Source organism: Podarcis bocagei (genome assembly GCF_964188305.1).
Source record: "Podarcis bocagei genome assembly, chromosome: 4".
Taxonomy (NCBI): domain Eukaryota; kingdom Metazoa; phylum Chordata; class Lepidosauria; order Squamata; family Lacertidae; genus Podarcis; species Podarcis bocagei.
In genome coordinates this window covers 54504239-54517176 of record NC_138128.1, presented here as the reverse complement: position 1 = coordinate 54517176, position 12938 = coordinate 54504239, and the positions used below count along the sequence as shown (strand labels likewise).

The window sequence follows — 12938 nt, the reverse complement described above, 5'->3', positions numbered from 1 at the left end:
AAAACAGCAGCTATGCAAACGCGCTCACGAAGGAGAGCCCATTTATTTCCAGGAAAGATTACTTCCGATTACTGTGAATCACGGGGCCCTTTCACACACACACTCAAGCAAACCCGAGTTTGCCACCGCGTAGGCGCTGCACATTCAGGACAGGCAGCTAATTCTGACTTTCTGGTGCCTGCACATGCACGGCACACGAATTCACACCCATACGTTTTCGTGAAATCCATAATTCATTTTTAGATGCACACTTAGAATTTAGTTGGGCCGGTTCTGACATACTGTAGAAAAAGTCCTCCGTTTGCTCTGGGAACGGTTTGGGGGAGGAATGCGTTTGATGGTCAGACTGAGGAGATCTCTATTGGGCTTCCCTGTTATTTAAACGTCTCCTGAGGGGTGGCTGCCTGTTGCTAGCATCAAATCAAGGTCATCGGGTCTATGGGCCAGCAGAGAAGAGATAAGTGGCAGGGACTTAACCTTTCCGAAGGGAAAAACTGTGCTTAAAGTTGTTAGGCCATATTGATAAATCTTTATTGACAAAATATTGACATTGAGATACTTCTTGGAAGTATATAGTGTGTTAGAATTCTAACAAATTAAACACAAAAAACATAAAAATATTTACATTCTGGTAAAGAAGACATTAAGGAAACATTTGTCATTTTTAGTAGCTCTATAATCTTGGATCATCAACATCAGTGCTTGAAATTTGTCCCCAATGAAAACGGGCCTGGGTCGAAATGATTTCTACAGAGGGATCTGCAAGATCCCTTGCTCCTTCTGAAGTCCTGCGGGAGTTTGAGTACAAACCCCCATCCAAGGAGAAGGGGGATTAAAAGGAGGAATCGAAGTTTTAGAATGTGGGGACTAGTTTCTTTAAATCTCTCTTTTTATTATTGTCTGTTTTTGCAGCAAAAGTTCCCTTCCCCACCCCTCCACCCTCAACAACCCATCCCCTTTTTTCTTCTTCAAAGGTTATATCCATTGGGGGGAGGGGGAAGCAAAAACAAAATTAAAAAAATAAAATAAAAAATTAGAATTTGTTACCGCTACTTCATTGAGTTTTCACAACCACGTTGACGCCAGAAGTTATCATAAAAAGGTTTACAGACTGCACAGTTTCTCGTAAAATAAATTTAAAAAGCACACAGAACCTGTCTCTGAGGAGGGGAGGGGGGGAGCGCAGTTCATATCTGACTTTAGGGACCATTAAAAAAAAAAAGGCCTTACCCCCCTCCTTCTTCTTCCCCCTCCCTCGAGGTTTTTAATTTTTTTAAAAAGAAAGCATGCAGTTCAAGTTTCTCTGAAACAGGTGTGTCGATTTTGGCTGGGTATGGGATCCTCTCTCCTAAAAGCCTGGGAGACACTCAGAATCATCATTAATAAGAACAAAATCCCTCGTCAACTGCAAAGTGTCCCGGTACGGTTGCGTGTGTATGCGATCCCTTTAAAAATTTGGAGCGATCTGAGTTCGAATGGCGAGAAACGGAATATTGGTCAATCACCTCGTCTTGGTGGTTTGGCTTTGATTGACAGATTCCCCTCCCGCCCTTCTCTTTTTTGCGCTCAAAACAAAATTGTACCAGTGCAGGACCAGCCAAGGCCCCCACCCTTGATGGACTGACTTCTGGGCTCGCTTAAACTGGCCGGCCGGCTCTCGCCCCCTCTTCAAACTGCCCCTCTCTAAAACAGAAACAAAAACAAACAAAAACAGAAAAACAGAAAAACGAGAATCGCCTGGTGGGATCCAGCCGGTTTGCTGTCCCTCGCCCTGGCCGCGCCACTCACTTTCCTGCGGTTGTCGCGAGCCTTTAACACTTGAGTTGTTCGTGGGAAAGTCTGTTAAGTGCCAGCCGGGAGTTTTGCCGCCGAAGCCGCTTCGTCGTCGTCGTCTTTTTATTATTATTACTATTATTGTGTGTTTTTTTAAAGTGAGAGATTATTTAATCGTCCGACGTGACGTCGATCTCCTCCGGGCTGGCTTGTTTGGTGGCGATCCTCCACCGGTTAATATGATGAGTCCCCTTTTTCTTTTGTTGGGAGTCCGAGCCTTCCTCTTCTAACTTCTGCCGCTTGAACTTTGTCCTTCGGTTCTGAAACCAAACTTTTACCTGCAGAAAGGGAAACAACACAAGCAGGGCTGTCAGCTCCCGGGCGGCGGATGTGCGTGGCCTAAGGGTCTCTCTCTCTCTCTCTCTCTCTCTCTCTCTCTCTCTCTCTCTCTCTCTCTCTCTCTCTCTCTCACACACACACACACACACACACACACAACACAAGGGGCGGTTTCTGCACCTTTGCCGGGTCCACTGCAGAAAGAGAATAAGCCTCGCTTCGGAAACAGGTCTCCTGATGGTTTACACCAGGTAGACAAGTCTGTCTCGGGTAAAATGAATACAGCATAGCAGCAGTGGGACATTCTCGCCCTAGCAGCACCCACTAACCCGGCAACAACGACCCTCTGCGCGTGAACTCAATAGGGGTTATTGTGATGATTATTTAATGTATTTGCATCCCGTCTTTTTTCTCCCCAAGCAGGAATTCAAGGCGGCTTACAACAGTTAAAAATCTTCATTATAAAACGCAAAGCACTAAAACAAACTAATTGCTTCTGAGTAATTAGGAACAAGGTCGGGTTTGAAATCGACTTTTTTAAAAAAGGGTATTTAGGTCAGGCACTCCAAGCTTCCTAATTTCCCCTCCCTGACTTCGATACCTTCTCCTTGGAAGTGCCGTGTGGCCACGCAGTGCGATCCTATGGCTGTTCGCTTGGAAGGGGCCGGGCTGTGCTCAGTCTGCTGTTAAGCAATCGCGTGGACTAAACACCGCTCTGTTCAGATTCGGAGAATCCTCTGGCTATAGCAGGACTGGAGGAGATGTGGCGTTTCTCGCCTGCTTTGCATGCTTACTGGGAAGTAAACGCCATATAAATTAATGGGACTTCCTGTTGCTTAGACAGACAATGCCCGGATCAAAGGCAATCTCGTTGACTTCACGGGAGCTCACCTCCTGCCTCGCCTAGGACTCAGTTAAGCCGCAGTAATTGGGGTTTTAAGACTAATCCCCCACTTTGAGCGCAGCCCTTGGAAATGCGCCCCCACTGATTTCAACTTAGGACTGCAGCTTTTCACCCCGATTCTGAACTCATTTGTGGCATTACATTCCATATGAAATCAATAAGGGTTCACGTCCCAGGAAAAAAACAACAACAAATCGTTTAGGATCATCGTGCCGATGCATTGGAAATCCAAGCATCTTGCTTCAGCTCCGCCGTGGATCGCAATGGGGGGAACTGGATTTTGAATTTCAGTGTAAACAAATGACTACAGTGGAGATCTGGCTTTACTCCGAAGCAGAGGCTACAGCTATGGCGATCCTCTCTTTTTGCACGCGGTGGCCCCGTCGCGCTGAGAGCCGGAAGTGTAACTATGGAGACGCGAAGGCGGGGCACGGCCCAGACAAGGAGCCTCTCCCTTTTCCCTCCCCAGGTGCAGGCAGCCCTCGTGTGCAGAGGTTTACACGCGATCTGGAACCCCAGAAGATCCTGCCGGCGTCTCCGCCGTGGATGCATTTTCGCTCCACTCAGGAGAACACCGAGTCTATGCTCCTCCACTTACTTACTCCAGAGTAGTCATTAGAGCCCATCCTAATGCCTGGGGGATCTGCAACTTATAGGCAGCGCACGTCTGATCTTCCTTATAACCCCAGTCAACCGTAGGCCCAAAGGCTGCGCTCGGAAACAAGTCCCCTAGCCTTAAAAAGTGATTTTACTGCCAGATAAGTTCGCTTGTTTACTGTATAGCCTTACATTCCGATCCTAAATAAGTTTGCTTGGAAACGAGCCCCGTGGATTCAGCCAGACTGACTTCCATTGTGAGCAGAAATTGAGATCGCCCCACTGGGCAATCCGTGCCCATTCCCATATGCACGCAGGTCTCTATATACAGCCTTCAAATTTAGACCGTCTGTCTGGCTTTAGAAAGACGCTGTGCATGTGATCTACTAGCAGAAAGGACAATATTTTGTGGCGTCCCGTCCCTCCCCCCCTCTCTCCGCATCTGTATGTGGGTGATCTGCCACTCTGTGGCAGTCAGGTCGGCACGATGCTCCTATACATATATGCATTGCAATGTACACTTTTTCTGCAGATGTGAACCCATTCGCCCATACTATCTGCTACAGATGCGTTTTAGAAACACCGCACGTACTCCGACTCGCTTTGCTCTCACACGTGTATTCCGTGCACCTATGAATGGTGCGTGTGTGAATGCCGTGTCCCGGTCTCTCCTCTCAAGCTCACATATTTCCTCTCCAGGCAGCTCTCTCTTGATACTCGTGTCAACTGCACTTTGCATTACAAACGGTGGGATTGAGAAGGACATTGAGAGTTCTAAGGGCATTTCCCCCTTCCCCGCCCTCAAATATTAATCGCATCGGCAGCCATTCGAAATCAAGCAATTAACCAAACCGAGATGGTTGCATTCTTTTAATCTTCACCACCACTTATCTCATAACCGGTTTTATATAAATTTAACGTCCGTATTTATAAACTCCTGGCTGTAAAACTGGTCTTTAAAACCTACAATATGGATATATTTTCCTAAGGAGCTGAACCCGGTTTCAGGTTTTAAAGGTGGAGGGGGGGACTATTCAACCTTAATTAAATATAATAAAAGGGGGAAGCTGAAGAGCTGCGTTAATTAAGTAGGAGGTTCGAATTTGCCTGCTCTAAATCGACGTGTCTTTTGTACCCCGAGCCTGCCTGCCTCATCATCAAAGGGGCAAGAAGGACATATTTCCCGGTGATGCTTCGGTGACAGCGGCCCGGGTTGCAAGCCATATGGGGAAGTCCTTCAAGTATCTCGGGGAAGGGGGTGGGAAGAAAGGAGAAGGGAAGCCCCCTACGAATTTGCTTTGGCTCGCCTAAATCTGAATTAAACATAACCAGCTGACCCTGTCAGTCATTTAATTGCAGATCTTATTGATCCCGAAATTATCTCCAAAGAGAGAGGGACACACACACACACACACACACACACACACACACACACACACACACGTTCCTCGTTGCGGCCAAAGGTAAACACTGTTCGGCTTTTTTTTTTTCTCTAAGCACTTTCTGCTCTGATTCTGCCTGAAAATGCCTGATAAAGACGCTGCCCGTAAAGGGAGGGGAGGACGTAAATCCGAAAACGGGACCATTTTAATAAGCTCCTTTAACCCGCTTCGCTGCCCCTTCAGAAGCCCTTCGCTGCCAGACGCCCCCCACCCTTCCCTCTCCCCACATCTCGGCCGCATTTTCATATTCTTAAAAAAAAAAAGCCTCCCATTTAAAATAGCTGAGCGGGGGGATATACAAGGGCGAGTTTAATTCGCTTTTCAGTTTGCTAATTGAAGGGGACGACGGTTCATTTCTCCACGCCTGGTCTCCAAAGGGGCGCTCGTTTTGTCGGGGGCTGGAGGCCTGACACCGCCACAATAGACCCCGACCAGCTTCGGAATCAAGCGGGACAAAGACCACCTTAAATACGGCCTTTGCCAGTGGAAATCAGGCTGTGACCAGGCCCTTGTTCGGCGAACCTCATCAAAGGGGCGACCCATTTACTGGGGGTTTTGTTAGGGGAGACATCTTTAAAACAAAAGGCCCGGCCCTCTTTAAGGCGCCCCCAAAGAAAGGCAGGAAAAGGGGACGGGGGCGGGGGGGAGAGAGAGAGAGAATGAGGGGGGGGGGCGAAAGTGTTACAACTTAATCCGACCAAAGAACGTTACTGTTTACTGGGAACTTTGAACTAAGCTGCGCCTATTTTTCCTTCTTCTCTGCCTTGCTCCCCCTCTTCGCTTCCTTGAAATGCAGAGCCCCGGAGAGAACATTCCTTTCGAAATAGCCCCGGCGTCTTGGAAAGAGAGAAAAGCGTTTGGAAAAGGCCATCGAACTTCTGTTAAGGGAGGAGAGCAGTAACAAAAGCCTCTGAAAATCGAGATATTTGAAGGGGGGGAGGGCCAGAGACGGAGCCCCTCAAGCAAACAAACAAACAGAAAAGAAGAACGACGGCATGCATCCTAAACAAAAACCCCGAGCAGCCAAACCAACCATCTGGTTTGAAACGTACGCACATATATACAGCAAGGCAGCGGGGCAGTCGAACAGATTAATTTGATCTGATCTCGCGCGCACACACTGCAAGGTTCACACAATTGATCTTTCTGCCTGGCACACTCTCCAAGAAACGAGCGCAAGTCTCATCTGGGCGACTGTCAAACAACGCCATTCTTCCCATCGCCGGATGGCCCTCCGCACCAGCTTTTTGATGTGCCCCCCCTCCCTCCCTCCCCAAACCTTATCATTCTATTTCACTGGCACAATTTGCTGGAGGGTCAGCGGGACATACGCCGTTGGCAGGGAAGGGCTTCAAAAAAGAAAAAGAAAAGGGGGGAGACAACGACCAATATTGCCAGCCCCCGGGAAATAAACCGCCGGGTCCGCAGCACTGTTAAAGACGGGGGTTTTAAAGCGGTTTTGTTGCTCTGATGCAAAATGCAGGGGTTTTTGGGGGCGTCCAGTTAACACGCAAAGAACTTTGCGGCTAACACGGTTGTTGGGGCATAAGCTTTCCTGGACTCAAGCCCGCTTCATCAAACTGAACACGTGAGTGTGTGTAGATATATATTTATCTCACATTTAAAATACGTAGTATTTAACGTCGGGCTGGGTCAATAGAACGTCACTAGAAAGTATTCGAAACACTTTCGCTCAGAGTCTACTTCTACCGAAATGGAATCGGAATGTATTCAGGTTGGGACTGTGAAAGGGTTTAATTATTGTTAATTTGGTGTAAATGGGGGAATGGATTAAACTATATGGAGTTAACTGTATGGAGGAACCTACTTTCAATTTCAGAAGTAAACAAGGCGGGGGGAGGGGAGAGAGAACTCCCAACTTTCCGCTTGAGGTCTCTCTGTCTATAGTTTGAAATCGTTTAAATCCTACATTCAGGAAAAAAGACACAACGAGCAACACCCATTTCCCAAACCAAGTCTCCTCCTCGAATAACAAAGCAAACGCTCCCTTTGCACTGCGCAGTTTCACAAACTATAAAACCAAACCAAACCAAAAATCGATTGGATAGTTCTCAGCGATAAACACACATTAAATATTTCAAAACTCCTCATTTTCTTTAATTAAATGGAGTTCAATTTAGAAATGCAATTTATTTCTCCGCCTTCAAATTTGACCCTGGATAATCCCAACGGTACGATCCGGAAGCTATTTAAACCGAACTACCTTGATAGAAGATGATAAAAATCTTGTTCATGCCGCTGGGGCGAAATATCCTGTTACTTTGGCTTAAACAGGTATCCTCTAGATCTACAATAATAATAATTGACATAACATACATTTTTCTAATACAGTAACAATACCAATAATACTCCACGAGCTTTCTGAAACAAAACAAGTCAAATCTTTGGGGAAAGATCCAGAATGCTTTTGTGATGGGGAGGAAAGAAAGAATCGCGGCAGCCAACACACACGGACAGAATTTAGAATTCCCACGTTAGCCTACACCTCTATCTTCTTACACGTGAACCTGGCTTCTCCCGCCCCCCGCAGCCCTTGCAAACTCAACCCAGGGCGGTGGGGGTTTGTTCAGAGGCCCAGGCCTTGTCTTTGAGCGCGCGCCGGAGCGGCCTGCCGGGTAGAGACGCTCCTCCTGCACCTCACCTGAGTTTCTGTGAGACTGAGGCTGTGCGCCAGTTGCTTCCTCTCTGCCCCTACGACGTAGTGATTTTTCTCAAAAGCGTGCTCCAGTCTCAGTAACTGGGAAGGGGAAAAGGCGGTGCGGATCCGTTTGGGCTTCCTGGCTAGTGCATTGTGCAAGAGGAAACTCTCCGGGCTGGTTTCATTGCCTGGATTCCGAGACAAAAAAAACCAAAACATTCATGAGCCAAGCAAGCCTACTTATTAGCATTTTGCATCTCTAGTCTAATCGAAGGTGGAGGGGGGGAGGGGAGGGGGGAACTTGAAGCGGAAAGTCTTCCCATTATTTTAAACCTTTCTGTCTTTGGCACCTCTGCTTGGAAGTGATTTCCCTACTTAACATGTGCTTAAATTCTCACCCAGCAGACTGACTTTTTTTGGGGGGGGGAGGGAAGGAGAGCGAGAGAGAGACAAAAGGTGCAGACCCTGCAAGATCAGAACGAAACTAACATTCACTCAGAGAATGTCTCCCAAGGAAGAAAGCGACGGAGAGGAAATGCCAGTTGGTCGGCTTCATATATCTTTTTTTAAAAACAAAAACTCTGGGTATTTGAAGGAACGCGTGGGGGGGGTTAGGTGTGCAAGGGGGAGGGGGGACAGCTGACTTCCGATTAAGGGGGAAAGAGCCCCCTCAACACAAGAAAGCAACTAATTATTTCACAAGGAAATTAATCTCGCCAACATTCAGCGAGCTAAGGAGGAGAATTCGCAACACTCTTCTAGGAAACCCCAGTTTCGAAAAATGGCACCCCCCTCTCTTCCTCCAAGGAGTTTCCTATCATCCTATTCTGACACCGCCTTTTACATGCAGGTAGTTACTTAAAAATAAAATAAAAATCCGCACAAGAACCATCTTTTCGAAGACCTGCACCAGGTATAAAGTCGCCACCTTCGACCGCCTTGAAAACTTCCAGTAGAAAGAGCTGCTTTGGCGAACATCTGACAAAGCAAAAAGATCCAAATGGGGATGGGGGCTGAAAATGGGAGAAGAGGAGGGCGGGGGCTCTCTTTCCAGTGCCCACAGAGCCGCCGCGTTTGTCATCTGTCAATTGCTGGAAGAGTTTCCTCGCCAGGCTTTTTGCAGAGACACCCGCCATCCCCACAATCGCTCTACCTATTTTTGCGCCTCGGTCGTTTCATCCGACGCGGGGCCACAATAACAAGGCAGGCAAATCCCTCCTTTGCGATGGAGCCTCCTTCAGAAAGCTGCTCACGACAGCGGGGGAAATGACTGGGTGAACGAAACCCCTCATTTCCCACCGAGAGGTTATAACGATAATACTAATAACCCTAATCGACTCTCTCTCTCCCTCCCTTCCCTCCCCCCTCTCCGTCCCCTATTCTTGGAAACCATTCCATTTCAAAAGAGGTGCTTGCATGGATTCCCAACCCCTTTGGTTACTCCTTATTGCACTTTGTAAAATTAATTGATGGGGGGGGAGACTTAGCAAGGAAGTTAATAAGACTAGTGGGATACAAACAAACTCGGTTTCTGGGTCCCCAGAAGCTCCAGATCTTAGCAGGACAACTGTGGGGTAAGAGGCAGGTAGGAGGATCTCCTTTGACTGAGTGCGGGCCACACTTCCTTATCACCCTTCAAACTCGTTTTTATAACGTTTGGCTTCCCGAAGACTTGTGCGCTCTCTCTCTCTCTTTCTCTCTCCTTCATTGGGGGGGGGGGCAAACGAAAGCAATATTCTAGCCCTGCCCGTTTGTGCTCTCTCTCCTGTTAGTTTGTCCGTGTAAACCATGGAAAAGTGAAAGGAAGAAAGTTATTTCTCTACAAAATCTTTTTCCAATTCTTGCCTTGTTTTCGTTATTCTTTTTTTCTGGAAGATGGTCGGGGTGGGCTTATGGGAGAGGCAAAAAAATAAATATTGGGGAAATATTCCAGTGCGATCCCTTTTAAAACAAAAACCACTGAGAATTTAGGAGTCATTGACTTCAAACTGAGCGTTCTTTCTCAGTAAAGTTTCACTGGAGCGTGAATGAGATGGCAGCTTCGGAAGTGCCTTGGAACGGCTATCGGTTTTGTTCCCAAGAAATAAAAGGGGAGCCCATTTTTCTTTTTAAAAAATTAAACCACCATTAACACTGCAATTTAGCCTTGTTTTGGGCTGTCTTGGGAGCCTCTCAAAGAAAGCTTCGCTCTTTGACTTGACTCCACATTTCTCCGCTGAAGTCGACTTTGGTTGGGAGGTTAAAAGGAGAAATTTACCTGCGAGGTTTTTCTTTAAATCATTTTAAAGTCATAAAGAGAATCGTTTCTGCCCCGCCCACTCCTGCTTTTAGTATTGTCAACCCCCCTTTCCCCCTGTTGTCTCTCTACCTTTCAGCTCTTATTTTTCTCACAAGACCTTCGGTTGCTAATTCACTGGAGGGGGGGGGGTTGTCCTCTTGAACTCACTCTTTAGGGAAGATTGATTTTTTAAAAAAGTTTCAAGGAACGGGCTGCAGAGACCGACTCACTCCTGAAGCCCCTCGTTCCATAACGATCCTCCTGAAGGGGATCAGGGAGACTGCGGAGGGAATCCATTAGACCAAACTGAGGGAGGGTTAGGCTGCCTGCCCCTTGATCCCAACCCTTCCGACAATGGCTCAAGTTAACAACATTCTAAAAAAGAGCACAAACTCGAATTCGCTTCCTCTGCAAATAGTCGCCTTTGCAACGGAACTAAGAGAGATTCAGAATTTCTGCCCCCTCCCCCAGCCCCACACAGACACCCCTCCACGCCTATCCTCAACTCTGCTTTCGTTGCGTCGCCTAGACAAACGGCCTTTGGAAAAAGAGACATTTCCTTTCCCATTTTCTCTGCCTTGGTCCGAGAGATTTCTGCACTTTCCCGGGTCTTCCCGACCCCTTTCCCTCCCTCCAATATGTGCAATAGGAAATCAAGCAGCTGAGGGGGGTGGGGCAACCCCCTCCGTTCGGCCCTTACCTTGGAACCGATGGCCCAGATATCTGTATCGGTGTATTAGCCAGGGGTAGAAAGTAGAGGGGTCCCTTTGCTGCGACGCAAAGAGCGGGTGCGGGGAGTGCGAGGCCGGCAGCGGATGCGCGGCCAGGGCGTGAGGCGGAGGCACCGGGTGCACCGGGACGGCGGCCGGATTGGGCGGGTGCGAGACGGCCTCTGCGAAGACCAAGTCCGGGTTGGAGTAGACGCCGCGCCCGCCCGAGTGGAAGCCGTTGAGGAAAGGGTTCATGGGGCTTGCGTTGGCATAGCTCAGCGCCGCCGGCCGGATGGGATCCTCGGCGCGGGAGGCGGGCAACGCAGGGCTGTCTTTGGCCACCAGAGACTCGATGGTGAAGCAGCGCTTCGGCGCCGGTTGAAACATCCTGGCGGCCAAGCGCCCGGCACCGGGGCCTCCGGGCGGCGGGCGCGCCCTCCGCTGCGCCCGCGGCTCCTCCTCGGAGGCGTCGAGGTCCGGCAGAGACGATCCGGGCGCCGGGCCCGCCTAGATCCAGAGTCTGGCAGCCGGACAGCCGCCCGCGGTGGCAGCGGCAGCAGCAAGAGAGCCGTGCGGCCACATGGAGAGGCGAGCGCCCTGTAAAGCTCTGCGCTCACTTCATCCGCCCGACGGGAAAGCGAAGTGGGGAAGAGAAAAAGTTGCTGGGCGAAGTTCTGCCTTTCTTCTTTTGGCCCCCTTCTCCTCCTCCGCCTCCTCCTCCCTTCCCTCCCGCACCTCCGTCTTGTCCTTTTTTGTGCAGCGCCCAAGGCGGCCCCGGCGAGGTCCAGCGGCAATCCAGCGAGAACGAGGCGAGAGCGCGAGCGAGCGAGCGAGCTTGCGATCGGGTCCCTTTGCCCAAAGTGGTGCAAACGATTTGTTAGTTCATGAGCCTAATTAGTGCCGAGGATCACATAAACAGCTTCCTCTGAAGCCTGGTAAATGGCTTGATGATTGGTCGCTATTACTCGCCCGGAGGTGGAAGGGGGAGACTCTTTAAAGTGCGTCAGAGGGGAGAGGCGAACTTGTGGCCGGCGCGATCCTGGAGGGATGGATCCGGGCCCGGACTGGAATGGACTCCACCGCTCTGTGCCGGGGAGAACGGGAAGGAAAGGGGGGGGGTGAAAGTCACGAGAGAGAAGAGAGAGGGGGGGAAAGTGAGAGAGAGAGAGACGCAGCAGACGTAGCCGACGCAGCCTGCCAGAGGTCCCACCCGTGTGAGCGGAGTCGAAATCCCTCCAGGATGCAGGTAGGAGCGTGGAAGGTTTCACAACTTTGACGGGGGGGGAGCGGGGGAGGAGGAGGAGGAGGAGGAGGAAGACGACGACTCTTCCTTGGGGTTCAACACCGAGCTCGCTCGCCTGAGCTGGCGAGGAAATCTGGCTTTCCCCAAACAGCCCAACTGAAGAATTGTGGCGAGGATTTTCTCTCGGTGCTGGAAGTGGTGGCAAATGTCTACCGCCTGCTGTCCTCTCCTTCTCCCAGCGCCTTTCGAGTCCGCCTTCTCTGTCGGTTCTCTTTGGGTGCCCCGAGCTGATCTTCAGCCATGGGGTGGCTCGCTCCCCCCTTCCCTCAGAACCGCCCTACGGAGCAGGAAGCCGTCGACTTACTGGAGCTGTTTTCGCCCAGGAAACCTCCAGGAGTTTTCTGCGCCCAGACAAACGCGAAACCCCAAACACCTTTTTGGCGGGGGTGGGGGGGGAGCGGGGGTGTGGCTCGCCGCCTTCTGCTGATCTCCAGGGCAGCATGATGACGAGGGAGGAGGGTAGGTGTTGCAGACAAAGCTGGGACTCCGGCAGAGGGACGGGCGGCGAATCCGGCCTTGTCCGCATTTTCGAGATTACCGCGGCGTTTGGGGACGATTTTTAGGGCCGAGTCCTCCCGCTCCCATTGGCTGCTGCGGTCGAATAATTATGATCACATCCTAGTACTGCTGGCTGCTGCTTACTGTTTATTGGTAGTTAAGGATCTATTATCTATTCATCAACCTCCTATTTTTACCAATTACACTCTTCTAAAGTGAAGTACCAGCAGGTATTTTTCACGTTCTCAATTAATGATTAAAAAAAAATCTGGCGTATTTTAAATCTATTACGCTGCGGTGTGATTTATTTCGAAAGGTGCAGAGGATGCACAGTGGAGTCTACATGGAAATCGGGAGGGGAAAGCTTGTTTCCAAAAGCTTTTAAGTTTTCCCTTTCATGGTTTCTCCCGCATCCCTTTAATATTATTAATAAAA

General features: G+C 49.5%; 1 protein-coding gene and 1 long non-coding RNA gene across 5 annotated transcripts in view; one reads left to right on the top strand and one right to left on the bottom strand.

Annotated features, from left to right (window-relative positions):
- Positions 1–506: 506 nt before the first annotated feature.
- Positions 507–11758, bottom strand: EMX2 (empty spiracles homeobox 2). 2 transcript variants are annotated; one of them, XM_081193085.1, is made up of 3 exons: positions 10693–11758; positions 7718–7902; positions 507–2111 (listed from the first exon to the last, which is right to left on the bottom strand). In XM_081193085.1, the coding sequence occupies exons 1-3, from the start codon at positions 11087–11089 to the stop codon at positions 1944–1946; spliced, it is 750 nt and encodes a 249-aa protein (XP_081049211.1). In that variant the 5' UTR covers positions 11090–11758; the 3' UTR covers positions 507–1943. The 2 variants fall into 2 exon arrangements, with proteins under 2 accessions (XP_081049211.1, XP_081049212.1); XM_081193086.1 differs by lacking the exon at positions 10693–11758 and adding an exon at positions 8598–8894.
- A 100-nt stretch (positions 11759–11858) lies between these two features.
- The window catches only part of LOC308586450, a 70460-nt gene continuing 69380 nt past the window's right edge, over positions 11859–12938 (top strand). For all 3 annotated transcript variants that reach the window (XR_014007876.1, XR_014007877.1, XR_014007878.1), the window contains exon 1: positions 11859–11948. This is a non-coding gene — a long non-coding RNA (uncharacterized lncRNA). The remainder of the gene's footprint in view (positions 11949–12938) is intronic.